The sequence below is a fragment of the Candoia aspera genome, chromosome 2 (genome assembly GCF_035149785.1).
Source record: "Candoia aspera isolate rCanAsp1 chromosome 2, rCanAsp1.hap2, whole genome shotgun sequence".
Lineage (NCBI taxonomy): Eukaryota > Metazoa > Chordata > Lepidosauria > Squamata > Boidae > Candoia > Candoia aspera.
The window spans coordinates 109172686-109192784 of record NC_086154.1 but is presented as its reverse complement, the minus strand read 5'-3'; the positions used below and the strand labels follow the sequence as shown (position 1 = coordinate 109192784).

The following is a 20099-nucleotide window of genomic DNA, read 5'->3' as shown; positions in this document are numbered from 1 at the left end:
GAGGTTGAATGGGCCTTAAGAAGCATTGCTAATAACAAGGCAGCAGGAGACGACGGCATCCCAGCTGAACTGTTCAAAATCTTGCAAGATGATGCTGTCAAGGTAATGATGCTATATGCCAGCAAATTTGGAAAACACAAGAATGGCCATCAGACTGGAAAAAATCAACTTATATCCCCATACCAAAAAAGGGAAACACTAAAGAATGTTTAAACTATCGAACAGTGGCACTCATTTCACATGCCAGTAAGGTAATGCTCAAGATCCTGCAAGGTAGACTTCAGCAATTCATGGAGCGAGAATTGCCAGATGTACAAGCTGGGTTTAGAAAAGGCAGAGGAACTAGGGACCAAATTGCCAATATCCGCTGGATAATGGAAAAAGCCAGGGAGTTTCAGAAAAACATCTATTTCTGTTTTCTTGACTATTCTAAAGCCTTTGACTGTGTGGACCATAACAAACTGTGGCAAGTTCTTAGCAGTATGGGGATACCAAGTCATCTTGTCTGCCTCCTGAAGAATCTGTATAACGACCAAGTAGCAACAGTAAGAACAGACCACGGAACAACGGCCTGGTTTAAGATTGGGAAAGGAGTACGGCAGGGCTGTATACTCTCAACCTACCTATTCAACTTGTACGCAGAACACATCATGCGACAAGCTGGGCTTGAGGAATCCAAGGCTGGAGTTAAAATCGCTGGAAGAAACATTAACAATCTCAGATATGCAGATGGCTGAAAGCGAAGAGGAACTGAGGAGCCTTATGATGAAGGTGAAAGAAGAAAGTGCAAAAGCTGGCTTGCAGCTAAACCTCAAAAAAACCAAGATTATGGCAACCAGCTTGATTGATAACTGGCAAATAGAGGGAGAAAATGTAGAAGCAGTGAAAGACTATGTATTTCTAGGTGTGAAGATTACTGCAGATGCTGACTGCAATCAGGAAATCAGAAGATGCTTAATCCTTGGGAGAAGAGCAATGACAAATCTCGATAAAATAGTGAAGAGCAGAGACATCACACTGACAACAAAGGTCCGCATAGTTAAAGCAATGGTGTTCCCCGTAGTAACATATGGCTGCGAGAGCTGGACCATAAGGAAGGCTGAGAGAAGGAAGATCGATGCTTTTGAACTGTGGTGTTGGAGGAAAATCCTGAGAGTGCCTTGGACTGCAAGAAGATCAAACCAGTCCATCCTCCAGAAAATCAAGCCAGACTGCTCACTTGAGGGAATGATATTAAAGGCAAAACTGAAATACTTTGGCCACATAATGAGAAGACAGGACACCCTGGAGAAGATGCTGATGCTAGGGAGAGTGGAAGGCAAAAGGAAGAAGGGCCGACCAAGGGCAAGATGGATGGATGACATTCTAGAGGTGATGGACTCGTCCCTGGGGGAGCTGGGGGTGTTGACGACTGACAGGAAGCTCTGGCGTGGGCTGTTCCATGAAGTCACGAAGAGTCAGAAGCAACTAAATGAATAAACAACAACAACTTTGGTTTAACATATAGGTACACAATACTGCTTTTTATACTGAATTAAGGGCTCATCCACATGTCTTCCTAAGCCTGGCTCAGAGGTGCCTTATTAACTATTCTGTAAGAACATGTACTCACGACACTGTCAGCATTTCAGCTGATAGCTGAGGCTACCTAATTTTGTAGTTAGCAAATCTGAGTACGTCAAAGTGGTGTTTTCATCTTTTCCTAGCAGAAACATTCCATAGACAATTTCTGATGTGTTGGCAGCGAGCACAATGATGCCACAATCAGGGACTGGGAGTAGCTCAGTTCCTACTGGCAGTGGCATACTTGTCCCCTTCCCTCCAGTTGCTGTGTCCTGCCCTCCACAACCATTTTGCGCTGCTGGACTGACTTGACACCCATCTTCCGGAATCAGTTGCCTGGCTAGCTAGTTCTTTCTGAAGCACAGCTCAGTTCTTTTGGGGGTTGCTTATTAACCTGGGTTCAGTGCTCTTGTGAAACAGTGCTACTCCTCTCTTAAGAACAGGAATGGAGGAGGAGGAGCAGCAGCAAAATTGCTATGAAATTCAACAGCAAGGTCACCAGGAAGACCACTCTCCACCGCTGCTCTTCTTGAGTGTGGCAGTGGACATAGATCTTCATACAGTAATAATCTTGTTGGTGATTTTCATAGCAATCTGACAAGAAAGAGTGCCTGGGTGTGGGGTAAAGCAGAATGTAGCCCAGCTGATAACTCTCCCTGAGCACCTCCTGCACCCCTCCACCTTGCCACCAACCAACCTATCAAGATGATGGGGAGAGTTTGGAGGACATGTGTCCACTGTTTCCTGAACACTCATGCAGAACTAGCCCTCCATTACAGAGCTCTTCCATACCAGCAGCCTCTCTCATGGGTAACATGAAAGGTGGCACAGGGCATTTATTTTCAGTATGATTGTTCAGAGGTTGGCATGGCTTGAATACTTTCTGGTGGAGGAAGAATGCCAGGTTTCTGATTCATACGCTCTGTTGCCAAACTCAATCCCATCACAGGGTTAAAGAGGGCAATTGATGGTTGTTTTTCTCATCTGGCAGGTAGGAGTCGGAACACTAATGGGAAGAGAGACACAGCCACCAATTGCTGCCCTTCACTTGTCCTCCATTAGAACTGTAAGGACCGCATCATTTGCTGGCCTCTTTGCTGAGCCAGAAGAGAGACTGGAGACTGGCTACTGGGCAGAGCAAACAATACCAGCAATTGGGGGGGAGGGGGGGATGACTGCCTCACAAACTGGAGGAATGCACTTTAAAGACGCTATCTTCAGGAGCCTTTGGTTAAAAGACAGGTGCCCTCTAGATATTTTGGACTTCAGCTCCCATCCGCACCATCCAACATGATCAGAGGCACAAGCCTACGGATGCTGTAGCCCAGTTGCCTAGACTGATTGCTCTAGCAAAACTGCATGCAATGGCCTTTGAAAAAGGAAGAAAAAGAAATCAGCAATGTCTGGCATAGGTAAGGGATCCAAAATCCCTTCCTGAGAGCTGTCAGGAATTCCTGGCATTCTTAGTAGAGCAAAGAGCTGCATCACAATGCAAATTCTGCCCCTTGTGTGCCACATTGCCAGCAGAAGTGCAGAAGATTAGAGTGTGAGTCACAATGTCACAGCACATGTTTTATTATTTCCCCCCACCTAGCCCCTGCTTCCCCCCCCCCCGACTCAGATGCCTATGTTTGTGGGATAAAATGAAGGAAGCCCTCTATATAAGCTGCCTTGAGCTCCTACAGGAAAGGCGAGATAAAAGTTGGAACAGTAAATAAATATGGAAATTATTGGGAGATGTTGTGGTGGAATTATAGGAGAGGATGGCCAGTTAACAGCTGATCTCTGAGGGAAATAAATACATTTCCCCTGTGACCCCACAAAAATAACATGATGCATCAGGTGAATTCCAAGATTTCCTTAGCTTCCGTTCAGGTTTGCCCATTAGCTCTGATGGTATTTGGCTTCCTTTCCCTTTCCCAGATTCAATTCTTGACATATCCTTTTGAAAAATGAAGTGGGCAGGAACTGCAGAAACTGTGGAAGAACACTACTGCCAAACGGGGGAAAAAGATGAACTCCTGCTCTTTCAAGATTGCTTACTTAACAGTTTCTCTCTGAAACCATTACATCTAAGGCAATGATTTGCTCACATAAATCCTTGTGAGTGATGACAAGATCTAGGCAGCGGAAGGGATTCTGCCAGATACATGTTGGCAGAGAAATAACTGAAGACGGAGGAAGTGTTTCAAGAACAGTCAAAGGATCCTTCTCACCATATATCAACCTTACAAATAATCATTATTATAATTATATAGAATATTCCAGGCAAAGAGAAAGTGAAATTAGGCAAGTATATTACAGTAGGAGAATCACAGCAGAAAGAAGTTGGTTGAAAATGCTAAATTCCCCCCTCCCACTGGAACCAGAAGAAACAAAGAGCAAACCCCGAGTGACAAAATACAAGCATTGTGAGAACTGAGAAGCAAGGGGGTGGCAATGGATAACGTCACCATGAATAACATTCTATTACAGAAGGGTAAACAGTTATCTTGCCCACAATGGAATGCAAAGTAGAGAGCCTATGCGGTGTAGGACCGGACTGGGGAGATCCGATTTTAAATTTACCCCCAACCATGAAACTCACTGGGTGACTTTGGGCCAGTCGCGCATGCTCAGCCCAGCCTACGTCATGGAGAAACCCATGGAATTCATTCTGAGCTCTTGCAGAGGACTACGGAGGTGGCCTGGAAGAAAACATCCAGTAACGGTTAGGACAACACGAGCTTAGCCTGAGAAAACAGGAAAGCATGAGAAAGAAAGTCAAGTGTGCCCTGCTTTGACTCTCTTCAGCATAAGTGGGAAGGAAGGAAGGGAAAATGCTGTCAGGCTTTCAAGATTCTGTTATTATAGCCTGTATCAGTAGAGTTGAGTTCTAATATTTCCTGTGGTGTCTGTTTCCTGACCTTGCCTACCTCAAAGGGCTGACAGCTCCTCAAGAAAAGGCAGGGGATAATTGGACACGGAAAGTGGTCTGTTATTACACAGCCATGCTATATAAAATATTTAGACTGTTTTAGTTACAGAACAGTCTTGCCAAGCTGTAGAAATTCTAATTACAGTTTCCTTTTTCACACACACTGCAGAAAAAAGGGAACAGTCCAAACAAGATTAACAGTTTTTCGGTTTTATCAATTTCAGTGGCAGAGACATGAGTCATTCTTCTGTTGATGTGCAACTAAACCATGGATTATCTTCATATTTTCATCTCTCTAGGGATGCAATAGAAATTGCTACCTAACCACAGACTTGGCTACTACGTTAAAATATCACACATATACCAATAGCACAAATTTATACTTAGCTGCAGCCACAAAGATTCCTGCACTGTACTGACACATTAGTTCACATCTAGAACTAGTCGTAAGACTGTTCCAGCTGATTGCTCTGGCATGAACAAGTCAATCTTACTTATCTCCATCTACGATCAGTAATTATGCAGCCCACTGCAGCTGTTGTTTATGAGTGCTTGGTGGAAAGGCTTCATCATATTTCTAGAACATGAGAGAACCCATGTTGGTCTGACTCTCTCTTTTAAAGTGTAGGAGTTGTTCTCTTGCATATTAGAAGTATATGCTTACCTGGCACAGATAATTTGAATCTCTATGAATGCAGCACAGCTCAGACAAAAACATCATTACCAAGGGCGATGCAGATAGAAATGTATTTGTTTTAATAATATGGTAATACCAGCAATAATATTGATAAAGTGATTGTAGGAGCCTTGCATGCGACAGGCCATCTATGCATCACCCTAGCTAGGTCACCTAGACATACTGATTTAGTTGGATTTATCCTGGAGCTCCCTCCAGGATCTCGAGGTGACTTAGTGGGGAAGATTTCCCTTCCTATCATATCCACAGTGACTATCCTATGACTTAGGGAGTTTGGGCTGAAAGAGCACCCAAAGTCACCTGGTGAGTTTTTAGGGCTGAAATGGCTTGTCCAACACTTTAAACACTGCTGGCTCGGTTCTACCTGCAGAGAAGCCTCTCCCTGATCCTGGGGCTAGGAGTGTGGCAACCATCTATTTCTACGGCCAGGCCCGCAACTAGGGTCTGTGTCACCTGGGGCAAACATGGATTCTGCACCCACTTTGGCACCCCCCCAGCACTCATGTTGGCACCCCCCCAGCGCGGCGCCCGGGGCACATGCCCCGGTTGCACCCCCCCAGTTGCGGCCCTGTCTGTGGCTAGGAGGGCGGCTAAAAGTATCTATGCAATCACCAACCATACGGAACCAACCCATGTAGCACCACCACAGTCATTCCCTACAATCACACCATCTGTATGGGCTTTATTTCAAATGTTCTAAAGTTGCACAGAATGCATTCATTTTGCAGCATGGTTTTACAGTACGCTTCATAAATGTTTAATATGTTAAAATGAGTTCTGGAAAATATTAATTGACAGGAATGGTGTGTTTGACTCCAGGGAATTATCTGGATTCCAATTCCAACTCAGATAGATTCAAGATTTATTCAGGCATCGTACTAAGCAAAAACCAGACAGACCTGATTTTGGCCAAGCCTAATGTGTGGTCCCAGCCGCTTTGCTTTGTACATCTTCATTTTTAACTTAATAATATATTTGACTCTTAGCTATTGTAGTTTATTCTACAGGCATAGTTGTTAATATTGTGGTTTAATGCAGTGTGTGAAACTAGAGGAGACAGGGCAGACATATATGTGTGTGTTTATGTGGACAGTGTGTCTGCTCTATTCAGTCTGTAGCACAGTTTACGTACATTTTCCCCATTAAACTAAGCCCATGTATGGATGAGTCAGGCAGTGTCACATCCCCACTTTGCTTTCCACATGGTGCTTTTTCCTTTTCTCCCCCTTGCCAAACTACTTTCCAAACTACTTTCCAAATGTTTGCGTGGAAAGACAGCTAATGAGGTATAGTGGCTAAAGTACTGCACTAGAACTGGAGAGCAGGTTCACCTTCAGCCATCCAGACCAACTGGATGGCCGTGGGCCAGCTCACTCTCAGTAAAATAGTCCAGAGAGTTGTTAGGAGAAACAGCTGGAGGAGTACTATGTTTGCCACAGGCAGGATGTGAACCTAAAAATAAATGTTTAAATATCAGCTGTGTTTGCATAATACCTAAACTAGACTTTGGTTTGCCTATTTGTTAGGGCTATCAGACCTTGGGTGCAAATATCCAGATGACCACTAGATGGCACGAGGTTGAGATTCGTGTAGCTGTCTGCTGTTAACTAGTGGATTATCAGTTTTGTAGCAGGGACCTAGTGAGTAAATCTTTGTGGTCTACTGTTGTACTGTGGTTTATAAATTATGGGTTCTGGGTCACAGCCTCGGAGTATTATCACTAGAATGTGCTGCGTTTCAGATCCGAAGCCAAAATAATGTTTTGGAGTGGGTGTGGATGTGCATGCCACACCTGTTGGGGCTTCCTTAAGAGCACATCCCTGTACTGAAATTCTCTATCCAAACAACTGTCTTAGGGTGAGAACAATACCCCAATTTAAACCATGCCCCAGTTTAGCATTCCATGTAACAAATCCATAAACAAACCTTCCAACTCTTCTTTGTTTATACTGGCAGTCATTTAATCAACTTTCATCTGCATATATATATCTAGGAAACGAATAAACGTTGCTGCGGCATATCCAAAACAGGAAAAAAAAGTGGTAGTGTCTTAATGATTGCAACGTTTGCAGCCAGCTCTACCTTTTAGTTGAAGAGTTTGTAAAGATGGCTTTTATATACATACATACATACATACATACATACATACATACATACATAGGCCCTGTGAGGATGTGAGCTTGCAAGTTTGCAGACCCCCCATCCCGCCGAGACCAGGGCTTCCTATGGAGGCTGGGCATTTTCCACAGCCCCACCCAGCGTTCTTTAACAGCTGGAGCTGTTCTGGAAACTGTTAGCACAATAGGAAATAGCTGATAGGAGGGGTTTGTTTGGAAACATACCTTGTTTTTCTTCTGATTTTCATTAGTCTGGTAAGTCCTAAAGTCAGGAAAAAGAGGTGCTTATTTTGGCAGTGAGTCATGTATGCAGAGAGATGCACACTTTGAACTAGTGTGTGTGTGTGTGTGTGTGAGAGAGAGAGAGAGAGAGAGGAGATCTGCCTTACTGCAGATCACCCACACATCAGATATGTGTACATAACAGAAGTTTAACAGTTTTACGCTCAGGAATTTCCTTTTTTCCTTGGCAGTCTGATTAGTTTTCTCTGTTGAGCTGAGATTATTTCTTCAGATTTGCTTTTAATTTGAGCAAGTTATGCTTCTTTATCTTCACTGAAGTTTCTAAACTATATTACTGAAGATAAGATTTGTAACTGCTCCAGGACAGTATGATATGCAAAATATCCTAATCCTGGCTTGATAATCCAGTGCCTCTTGCAAATCATCTTCTGCAATAAATGTATTAACCTACCTTACTAAACCTAAACCTAAACATAACTTTGTTTAAAGCACACAGTAGAGACAAGGACTTAGGGCCAGTGGAAAACAATAAGACAAGAGTTTTCTGAAACTGCGTTTCCAAATGCAAGTGGGGGATTGTTATGTTTTAACATTATCTCATGCATTGTCTTTGCTCAGAGAAATGCAGCATGTTAGGTATATGAATTCAGTTGAACCCTTTTTCTGATACGCTAGTTTTATATTTGAGGGGTATTTTGTGAGGAATCCTGAAACATCCATCCCTTTCTTAACTACAGCCATTGCTGATACAATACAGCAAAAGCTTTGCATGATCTCAGAATAATATAGCACTTCTGTATGGATGTGTGAATGTGCCAAACAGCCATGCAGCAGAAAAGAAGAGAAGAACCCATTGCCTTGTCTGTAGCTCTCCTCTGAAGCAGAGACTTTGGGCCATGTATGTCAAAGTCATACAAATAGAGTTACCCATTCTGTCTGCTGGTGTGGTGACAATGTGGGAAGCAAGCATGGACATGGGGAGTATTCACAAAGCCAGTGAAGTATTTCATTGGTGTTCTGTTCTGAGTAGAGTTGGAGAACCATAGTTTGAGAATTCCAGAAGAAAGCACACAATTTGTTCTCTCTAATACATAGCCAATAAACTCTTGGTATTATCAGTGGCACTGAACGATACCACAGTTGTTTTGTAATCAAAATCTGTCACTTGTGGGCACAGTGAGGAGTGTTTTGATTATTATGGTGAGTTTAATATTAGAGTGATCCCATCATTGTTATCTGGAATTCATGCAAAGAACAACAGTGATTTCAAGAAGTCAATTGACTTTTGGGGGTTCACTGCAAAAGGCTAAAATATCTGCCCTTCTGAAATTCATTCAGAGAGGTTTACAAAAAAAAAAGCCTGAAATATAAATCTAAAGAAAAACCATACATAAAATAATAAAACAAGCAGTGATTCAGCTAAAAAGGAGCAATTGAGTAGCAGCCATAATAATTAAGAGCCAGTGAATATTGAGACATCTTCAAAAGATGTCAGTACTTAAAGATATTATCTTTCTTCTGTGGAATGTTTACATGTTGCACTAACTTTTCACCACTAAGTACAGTTTATATTAGTGTTTCCCACCTGAGTGCCCTCTTTATGTGTAAACATCAACACCTGGAATTACCCAGCCAGCATGGCCATTGATAAATATTCTGGAAATTGAAGACCATACACCTGGAATTTCCAAAGGCTGCTTAAATAAACTCAAGATCAATGTAGGCTATTTTGACTCTTTTTGGATCTATTGAACATCAGGGCACCTGACCATGGGTATGTTTACCTGTTTGTAGGTCTATAGAGTTCACAGAGAACTACCTGCCAATCAGTGCTTACTCTTTGTAGCCAAAAGCTGAGCGCAGAGAATTATCAGCCAATCAGTGCTTGTTTGCTGGCCAGTGACCAAGAGCCTCATCCAGCATTCTTAGGTCTATACCTTGCCCCACTGGTGTTTTTTTGTTTCTGTGTTTGCCTTGGAGATATACTTTCTAACTTCTAATGCTGGAAGGCTGGCAATTTGCATTTGAGTTCCTTTAGCTTATGATGCCACTATGCTATTAAGAGAGGAGCCCAGAGCTGGGAGGTGGGGCCAGCCATGAATGGCCTCCTCTGAGAACATAGATCATACTTTCATAGATCATGCACAAGGCAGTGATGCATATTAGTTTTTGAAGGCACATTCTTGAAATGGATTTCCTCATCAATACACACAAAATTACCGGCCAAGGGATATATAAAACTACTTGCAAGTTCACTGTTACAACATTATGTGAGCAATGGGGACACTTCATCTTGCACGAGTGTGAAGTCTGTGCTTTCTGTGCAAGATATCCCGGCCATCACTCATTCAGTGTTGTGTGGATGCTCTGATTCAGTTACCTCCCTTGAGCTTCAGAAGATCATATGAACTGACACTGTATTGCTCCATGTGGGCTAATTTATACTGAACATGGAATCTGTGTCCCTCCCCACCCATCACTTTCTCTCACCCAAGCAAGTTTCTAGTTCTTCATGCCTGTGAAGAGTGGTTGGAAAGTCTGAGAAATCTCAGAAGCTAAATAGGATTTCCAAAGATGAGGATTTGGGACTTCAAAACTTTCCACCTCCCCTTATAAATAGAAATAAATACCTAACCTTTTCAAGAACAGTAATTCAGATTTGATAGAGACAGACTTAATTTTTAAGTGCAGGCACTTCTGGTTATTGATTCATGGTTGTTCAGGAATTTGACGTTATTCAGTCACACAGTATTGCTGACTATCTCAGATCATTCTGAGGTCTCTTATGTCTGCAGCAGGAAATTTTGTATTCCAAACTCCTCCAATTATCAGTGGTAAGAAACCTGTGATTGTTTTATGTAAACCTTCCATAATCTGATGGTCTCCAAATATTACACCTTCCAGATTACAGAAGGCTTCATTAAAGGAATTCAAGAATTATCGGATGAGACTGGGCTGAGCCACTGCTGACTCCATGGTCTACTGCATTCCAGGAAGAATGGAAAAGCTATTAGGAAGAACGTGGCTCCAGCTGCTTCTGTTATCACTGCTTTTTAGCTTAGGCCAAGGAAAGGACAGTAAGTTCAAAGTGTATTCTAGATTTCTCTTTCCTTTACTCCCTAAACATTGCTAAAATATTCAATTGTTTTCAAATAAGATAGTCTCTGCCAGAGACTGGGGGGTATTTTGGCATATCTGGGGGTAATGGAGCAACTTGCAATTGCTTGTTGTGAGTCAAGGATCCAGTTTGGAACTGTTGCTGCCGAGACACAACAGAGTCTGTTTTTTTGTAAGGGTAATGACATCATTCGAAACTAGGAAAAGGGGTAATTGGGTCAAACAGTTTAAGAACCACTGAATTGCTTTGCCATTTTGTGGCTGTATCTGGCACAATGCCAGAATGGTGACAAACATGTGGATAGTGGAAGCCAAACTAACATCTTGAAATTGTGTCATTTTAACTTGATCCTTCCAAAATAGTAGTTTAATACGTCATATTGCTATTGCATAGAGTTTTGATAAACTGTTCTTGAGATCAATAAGTTTAATACTAAATAAATTGAACTCTACAGGTCATAATGATTCCTGAATGTTATTTCTATTGCCCTTAAATTGTTCTTGCAGTGAAGTCTTGAGAAGAGATATTATATTGAACAAAATAAACAAGTTCCTTTTCGATATGTTCCTTTAATTTCTGCTAGAACATTTGCAATGAAGCAATGCTCTCTTAATGTGGAAAAATCAGAGATAAATTAATGTAACAATGAATGTATTGTGATCCTAACCCAGACAAACTGTTCGCAGCTTGGAAGCCTGCCGCTGCAGGCATCATAAAATCGATGGCACTCCTAAATGGGGCTCATTGAATCTAAACTTTAAATAAGAATTAAAGCATTAACATTTAACATTAAATGTTCAAAATTTTTAAAAATGTCTGAAACCTCATATCAAATTGTATGAAATGACAGTGTTCGCACAATGAAATTTTATGAATCTCACATCTGGAAATTCAGTGATGATGATGATGATCATCATCATCACCATCATTGTTCGCACAATATTATGAGGTTATGCGCACCTTCTGAAAAATTTGAGAGCTCCTGGGAACAGTATCAAACCTTTGTAAAAAACATTGACAACCACACTGCAGGTTTGAAGGGGATTACAGTATGACTACACTTTAGAACTTTGTGTATTTCTAGACCATTTTGTTCTAAACTATTTTTCTTGTTATCTAGATAACCTCTGTGTGGCTTCTGGGGCAAAAAGCTGTACCGAATGCATCCGAGTGAGCGGCGACTGTAGTTTTTGCACGGATGAGGTAGAAGCTCTTCACAAATATTGAGTGTGGGATGATGTGATCTCAAACACTGAGATTTGGCCATAGTCCCTGTCCATTCAAATATTAGTGTGCTTTGGCAGAATTTTTATTATACTTGAAGTGCACTAAACCTCTGATTTAGGTTTAGGACTGGTCAGAGAGGAAAGAAGAGAGTTTCCTTTGAAGACTTTGACAAGATCACTAGCAGTTGGGCAACCTAAGCTTTAAAAAACATACTTTACATGTGAGGAATAGCCTGTCCACCATTTTGCCCATGTATAAAGTAACAAAAATAGACAGCTGAAAATATGGAAAAAAACAGATCCTAGATGTATCATGTTTGGGAAATGAATACTGTGGTGATCGGCCACTTAATATCTGATTTGATTGATTGAATATGTGCCATCAAGTTGTTATCGACTCATAGCGACCACATAGATAGATTTTCTCCATGATGATCTGCCCCTGACCTGGTCCTTCAGCTCTTCTAACAGTACGCTTATCACTACTGTAAGTGAATCCATCCACCTTGCTGCTGGTCATCCTCTTCTTCTCTTTCCTTCCACCTTTCCCAGCAGTAGAGCCTTCTCCAGACAGCCAGGTCTTCACGTAATGTGTCCAAAGTAGGATAATTTGAACCTGCTCATTTGTACCTGGGTTGATTTGGTTGATGATCCATTAGTTTTTTTCTTGACTGTCCATGATAATTCTCAGGAGTCTTCTCCAACACCAAATTTCAAAAGTGTCGGTACTCTTGGCAATGGTAAACCACTCCCGTATTTTTACCAAGAAGACCACTTGGATAGAAATATAATATGTGAACTCCCCGAAAAAAAATAAAGCCAAACTTTATATGAATGTTTATGTGGATGTTTCATCTGGGTGCCCCAGGTTATAGATAGCTGGAGTTTATTGGTGGCACCTTAGATGAAGAAGCAAGAGCAAGGTTTACCTTTTTGATTGTTTTTGTGCACCTCTCCTATCTCCAGTACATTACCAATAGCCCCAGAGGCCTGGTGTTTGCTCCTCTCCAGAGCAGATTATTTAATCCCTTCACCTTCAATCTGAGAACATGGATTTCTTTAGTTGTTTCTCAGTGGCTGCCTTCTGTTGCTCATTGGTTCTTCCTGGCCCATGCCCAGTGCCATCCTCAAGCAACAGTAACTGGCCTTGCAAAGGACAGGAGGGGAGAGAGAAGGACTGATAGGATCTGTGCAGAGCCTGTGTGTTGTGGACAGGAGTATTCAAAGAAGGGAGAGAGCGAGTAGAACAGTGAGGGGTAATGCCACAGGGATTAAGTAAGAGCAGGAAGGCACTGGAGGAGAGAAGTGGAGAAGCCAAGGCTGTACGGTTGGGGAAGATTTGCCCGGGGGAGGGGGGGCAGGAAGAATTAATTGGTACTGGAAAGTTGGAGAGTGAGGTACCAAGAGAGAATTTGCCTTCTGTAAAATGGATATGTTTAAAAATGTGTTTGGAGACCTTTATAATCTACCCAAGTGTCTAAGATAGGGTGAGCAATCCATCACCTTGGGCCTTCCCAGCCCTTTCTTCTGCAGCCTGGGGCCCCCAAAGAGTCCAACTGAAATACAGTGACAGGTTACTGCTTTATAGCAGAGCAATTGTTCATGTTCTCTTAAATTTGTGAAGATTAATAAAAAGTGTGGCAATAGTCATCCTCCCCCTGCGAAAATTAAGAACCAACAAAACCCTTCTCTGGTGACTTGACTGCCTCGTTAGTATGCCTCCTGTGGCCCTCAGAAGCTGGGAGGAGGAAATTAAGCAAAGTATCCCCGGCCTCACTCAAGTTTCCTCCATGGTTCACCACAACAATAATTTCTTTTTCTATGGGTGTGCCTTCCATGAAACTCATGTTCTGTTGGAGTAGAAAACAGAAGGTTCAAATAAATTGTGTTTGGAGGCCAAAAACTACCAGTTTGGGGGTGGGGGGGGGATATTTGCCAGGTTACCTGATGTGGTAACCACAATAACAGCCACTTTGTGACAATGCCCACAACATACCAAACTTCTTCACAAGGCCAAAAAAGATTGGGATCTTTAAATAGGTGATTGTTAGATGTAAGTTAGAATTTTTCAATGAGTCATTAATTCTAACCTTAGCCTAACGTTAAGGCAGAGGGCGAGTCCCTAAAGGCAATTTGTTTTTGAGCCTCATTTCTAAGCATATACTTTATTGTCTAATTATTCTCATCCCAGAACTTCAAAGGTGCCCGCTGTAATTTGGAAAATAATCTAAAGAGCCATGGCTGCCAAAATAACATAAAATTGAAACATGGAGAGTTGTTAAAGACAAAGGTGAGTAGAATGATGGATATAAACATAAGAAAATCAGTGCACCTGAATAATCTTCCAGAACTGCCAAATACAAAATTGGGCTGCCTGGAAAAAAAAATAATAAGCCAACCAGCTATTCCCAGTGACATAATTTCTAATTAGTCAGAATGTTTTGTTCATTTACTGTGACCATTTATACAGGCCCGCAACCAGGGTCTGTGTCACTCGGGACAAACATGGATTCTGTACCCATTTTGGCGCCCCCAGCTCTCATTTTGGTGCTCCCCCTAGTGCGGCACCCGGGGCACATGCCCCGCTTGCCCCCCCTAGTTGTGGCCCTGCATTTATACCCATGGGGAAGACTGTAATACTATCTTGGGAAACAGTATATTCGACCAATCTGCTATGATAGTCTCCCCTAAGTCTATTCGGGATCCAATATTATGTATTACTGATGTCTTCCCTGGCAGGATTTTCAAATTGATACATCTCTGAAGAAAACACAAGTATCTCCACAGCATATATCACTGAAACTGAGAGCTGGTGATGAAGTAAAAATTTCCATGAAGGTGTTTGAGCCCATTGAATCTCCTGTGGACCTCTACATCCTTATGGATTTTTCATATTCCATGTCTGATGATTTGGACAACCTGAAAGAAATGGGCCAGAATCTTGGTGAGAGATTAAAGTATCTCATTTTGAAGGCAATCTGAGGTATTTGTTAGTTAATTATCTGCAATTTTTCAAGAAAGGTGACAAAGTACTACCAGAGGGGAGAAAAAAGCCTAAGACCAGCAGGTAGATTATATATGTGGCAGTTAAAATCTGGCCCTTTTCTTGCAAACTTGACCTATTCCAGCTTCAGCATGTAAAGTGAGACTCGGAGATCTATTTGAGTTTTAACTGCTTCACTTGATTCTCCCCAGTTGTTTCTCATCATGGTGGTCCTCACACGATATGCCTAGCTAGGTAATGGCAGCTAAGCAACTCAGCTAATTTTGAAACGCTATGCAAGGCTGAAGCTAGTTAGTATTTGGATGGATAACCACCAGGAAATAATACAGCAATAATAATAATAATAAGGATGATGATGATGATGTATGGGTACCTCTAGGGCTGCTCATGTAACACCGCTGTTGCGTGAGCTGCATTGGGTGCCATTGTGCTTCCAGGTCCAATTCAAGGTCTTGGTTATCACTTTTAAGCCCTTCACGGCATGGGCCCAGGTTACCTGAAGAACCGTCCCATCCCAATTACATCGACCCATCCCACCTGGTCCAGAAGGAAAGGCATGTTGTGGACCCCATTGGCTAAAGAATTCCAACTGGCGGGGTTGAGGAGGAGAGCCTTTTCTGCAGTTGCCCCCACTCTGTGGAACATCTTGCCCCACGTGGTTGGCCCCCACTCTTCTGGCCTTCAGGAAGAGCGTCAAGACCTGGCTCTGCCAGCTAGCTTGGGGATCCAAGAGTGATAGGCAGCCCTGGGGTGGTTGGTGGTTTAAAGACGCCCTCTCCGCCTTTTGCAAACAAACAAATCTTTATTACAGTCAAAGACCAGCATAAGGAGGTGGGGTACAGTCAGTTAAAAGCATAGAAGGTACGTTAAAATCTAATACAAGAAGCTAAAACAGAAATATATTAAAAGAGTCCCTCCTTGAGGAGTAGATGGGCGGAGATAAAAATTTGATAAATTAAATAAATAAACAAGTAAATAAATAAATAAAAGCTAATATAAAAAGCTAAAGCACAAAAATAAAAAAAATGTATTAAAATCTAATATAAAAAGCTAAAACAGAAAAGTCTAGAGGAAAAGGAAAAAGGAAAGAAAAGAACATCTAGGGGGAGGGGTAGGAGCATTAGATGAGTGTTGGGGAGCCTAAAGGTTAGTATATCTGTAAATACAGTACTTTAGTATATTAAAATAAATGCTAATTTGTGGCACTGGTCGTCATCTGGCGAATTTTAAGTGCTGCTGTGCAGAACCTGGCAACATTGTACGTTGGTATCTGACAGCAGCAGGGAGGTGTAAAATTGTCCTGGGCACCCTAGGTATTTATACAACAATGGTAAAATGGGCCTAGTATGAATGTCTCTGTAATACAGGCACTAGAGGAGCACATGCTCTGTTGTTTCTATGAGACCAGAGTCATGGGGATATTGTCTCTCTGGGTAAGAAGTCTTCCTGTATCAGCCTTCAAGAACAGCTGTGGGGAGGGCATGACATGTGCCAGAGTAAAGGCCCTCCGATGGTTGGGTACCTTGAGTTTAGATAAGTATGTTGTAGGGGAGGCAGAATACCTGCTGGATTCACTGGCAATAAAGGTTGGGGACCTGGCTGAATCCAGTTGGCGTTCTGTGACTGCCGCACGTTGTTTAATGAGTGCAATAATGAGTTAATTATTTAATGAGTCTGCCTTTTAGTTTCCCTCTTTTATCTTCTATTTTTTGTACTTTTTCTATTTTTATAATGGTTTTGTAACTTTTATTTGTAAGCCACCCAGACTCACTTTTATAGTGAGATGGGCAGTGTATACATTTGTTGTTGTTTATTCGTTTAGTTGCTTCCGACTCTTCGTGACTTCGTGGACCAGCCCACGCCAGAGCTTCCTGTCGGTCGTCAACACCCCCAGCTCCCCCAGGGACGAGTCCGTCACCTCTAGAATATAAATTTAATAATAAATTTAATGATAAATAAACAAATAAAAATTAAAAATAGCTAACCTGGAAAGCTGATAAAACATCCCAAAAGAAAGCTATAGGAAAGTGCTTCTGTATTGTTGCCAAATAACTACATGGACATTTCCATGAAGTCATCAACAGTCAAGCTCAGGTCAAAGGAATGTTTGTGTTTGCGTGCACAAATGTGCATACATCATCATAACAAAGTTGATAGACGTGAAAAACCATGTTCTTGCTTCTGTTTGTTTATGTAGTATCAACAAAGTACAAAGAGCACGAAAAGAAAACTCACTCTTGCTTTAGAGAACTTAAATTTAGATAAAGCAGGACAGAAAAAACAAGAAAACCACAGGAGGAAGGAATGGAGAGATTAAAATAAATGCAATAGTATATATGTAGGTTTAATTTTTGGTGGGATAGGGACAAATGGATTAAGCCCAAAATTTCGTAGGAATAGTGAATTTTAAATACAGATGAAAGCATAAAGCTGCTTCATAGTTGTTTCCTCTGACTCAAGATGAGTGCATTTTAGGATATCCTATGATAATTAATCTGGATATAAAGTTTAGAATAGATTCAAACTATTAACAGATGATGACGATGACGATGACGATGATGATGATGATGATGATGTCTTTATGTCAGTGTTGACTCCTGCCTGGACTAGTCCCTTCAGTTTTCTTGGCAAGATTTTTCAGAAGTGGTTTGCCCTGACCTTCTTCCTGGGGCTCAGAGAGAGTAACTGGCCCAAGTTCATCCACCTGGCTTTGTGTCGCGGTCTTCTGGTTTCTAGCCTGGTACCTTAACCACTACACCAAACTGGCTCTTATTAACATATTACTAATAAATAATTAAAAAACAGTAATGTATACTCAAATTACATTAGGGTTCCCTTATAATACACTGGCATTTTCTCTATGTAGTATAAATATCTCTCAGGGATCCTCTTTTACTTGGTTCCAGGACTGAATGATTCCATTTCATCCAACTGGACATAATATTTATAGTAACTGAACTCGGTTATGAGACTATAAGATTTAGTCTAAATGCACCAAACATCTTCATCCCTCCTTCATTTCTTCTATCCTGCCAGCAAATTTCTTGAGGGAACTGACTGACGACTATACCATTGGCTTTGGCAAATTTGTGGACAAAGTTTCAGTGCCACAGACAGACATGAGACCCTCAAGGTGAGTAGTAGTGATGGGTCCATTGGGGTCACTTGGAAATGAACTATTCAGGATCCATGGTATTTTTTTTTAATTAAGACTTTTATCTAATCTGCTATCATCTATTCCCATATTTCTTCCTCAGATGGTGCTTTTTTGCAATACTGTATATCCAAATCTTGCAGATGACAATTAACAACTGTTATGTGATATATTTGCTCTGTTGGAGCTCATTGGTTTTTAATTCTACCATCAATTCACCAGTTGGATCCATTTCTTTCTATGTTGTATGGGCTTAGGATCAGTTTGAATAATCCCTCAACAATTCTTTTCTTTTATATCCTTCTTAAGAAGCCTATAAAACTCTCAGTGAGTATAGGGGGCTGCCCTAAGATTATGCTTCTAAAAATCTCACAAAGAGGCACAAAATAGTGTTTTAATGGCCCCATGAACACTGGGTAATTTGGCTCAGTCTTGCCCAAGCAGGTCCTGAGAACTACCTGAATAGTCGATGACTCATCCATTTGTAGAAAGGGGCCTCTTGTCTGGTTTAGCCTCTTGTTTTTTCGACCACTTAGAGGTGGAACTGAAGAAAATACACAGAGAACCAGCTTTTCTCTTTTAAAGAAATCCTGTGCTGCTGTTTGGGTTTTTCCAGGGATCTGAACAGGAATGTTAATGTTATGAACCTTTCATCTTAAGCTTAGCTTCTCCCTCTCCCTCTCCTCTCCCTCTCCCTCTCTAGTTAAAACCTTATAACATAAAAATGTGTTATGTATTGTTACCAAAGAAAAACAACAGCAGTTAGTTGCACCATTCTGAGAAACTGAACCCAGGGTATGGATTGGTGCTCCAAAATGTCTCACTACTCAGACATAGGGTACACACACAAGCGGTAGCAATATTAAGCAGCTTTGTCCTCTACGACTATAAAATGTTTGCTTCTCAGGGCTTATTGTCATTGGGTTTTCTGGGCAGGTTCCCATAATGTGTTAAACCATAAAGCCTAGTTTACAAACAACAATGGCTAGCTTGTATATTGTGCTACTTCCCAAATAACAAAACTGAATTTGTTTTAGTGTGAGATTTAAATGTAATTTCTTTTTTAATAGAAATTGTTCTGCTCAAATTCATTGTATTAAATATTGTGTGAACAATAAGCTGTTTCTGCAAGGGATCCATGTTCAAGATTTCTGACAATCAGGTTGGCCAGTAGTTAGTAATTAAAATTGTCTGTCCTTTTGCCTTCAGATTGCGAGAACCTTGGCCAAATGCTGACGCGCCTTTCTCTTTTAAGAATGTCATCCGTTTAACCCATGATATTAATAAATTCAGCCGAGAATTGATGATGGAACGTATATCCGGGAACCTGGATGCTCCCGAAGGTGGATTTGATGCTATATTGCAAACAGCTGTTTGCAAGGTAAACAGGGAGGATGCTGAAGATGCAATAGATATAGTGGTTCACTACAAAGGATAAAAACTACCTTAGTTGCATACCAAACTGGGAGAGCAGTAGGAAAATCTAGTCCAAATCTTTGCTTTGAAAATCCACAGACAGCATTGTTTGCACTTTGATAAGAATATGGATGAGTTTTGGAATTAGATATTGTGTGGACTGTTCCTGTTATGAAGTTCTGCTATTATCAGCGGGAGTTAGGATATTATAGCCTGGATACCAGCTAAAGATCTTATGAAGGTCAGGGGGAAAAAACCACACAATCCCTAATAGTGTTTGTAAATTTAGGGAGCTGACAAGATAATTGCTGAGGAGACAAGATAAGCATGGAATCCCCAGACCTATGACATTGCGAGTTTTCTCAATTAACCTTGAGCTAGGCTGCATTTGAAGGACATATCCAATGGTTACTACCACTCATGGAATAGCTGTTCAAAGCATATTTCCCAAAAGTCGTCATGAACTACCTACCTGGGCTTCTGATCCACCTATTCCCACTTTCTGAGTTACATGATTCCTCTTGGCACTTGGAAAAGACACACTTTAATTTTTATCTTTTTTTTTATGGCGGTGATATGATTATATCATTTGGGGAGGTAAAGGTGGATGCTTTGGCATTTTTATTTTTGATGATTTGGGGGCT

General features: G+C 41.4%; 1 protein-coding gene across 5 annotated transcripts in view; it reads left to right on the top strand.

The window, feature by feature from the left end:
• The window catches only part of ITGB4 (integrin subunit beta 4), an 82341-nt gene that overhangs the window by 15743 nt on the left and 46499 nt on the right, over positions 1-20099 (top strand). For all 5 annotated transcript variants that reach the window (XM_063293087.1, XM_063293084.1, XM_063293083.1 and 2 more), the window contains exons 2-7: positions 10442-10614; positions 11776-11858; positions 14073-14171; positions 14621-14825; positions 17922-18018; positions 19249-19420. In XM_063293087.1, the coding sequence (XP_063149157.1) occupies positions 10512-10614; positions 11776-11858; positions 14073-14171; positions 14621-14825; positions 17922-18018; positions 19249-19420 (759 nt within the window). In that variant the 5' untranslated portion in view covers positions 10442-10511. The remainder of the gene's footprint in view (positions 1-10441; positions 10615-11775; positions 11859-14072; positions 14172-14620; positions 14826-17921; positions 18019-19248; positions 19421-20099) is intronic.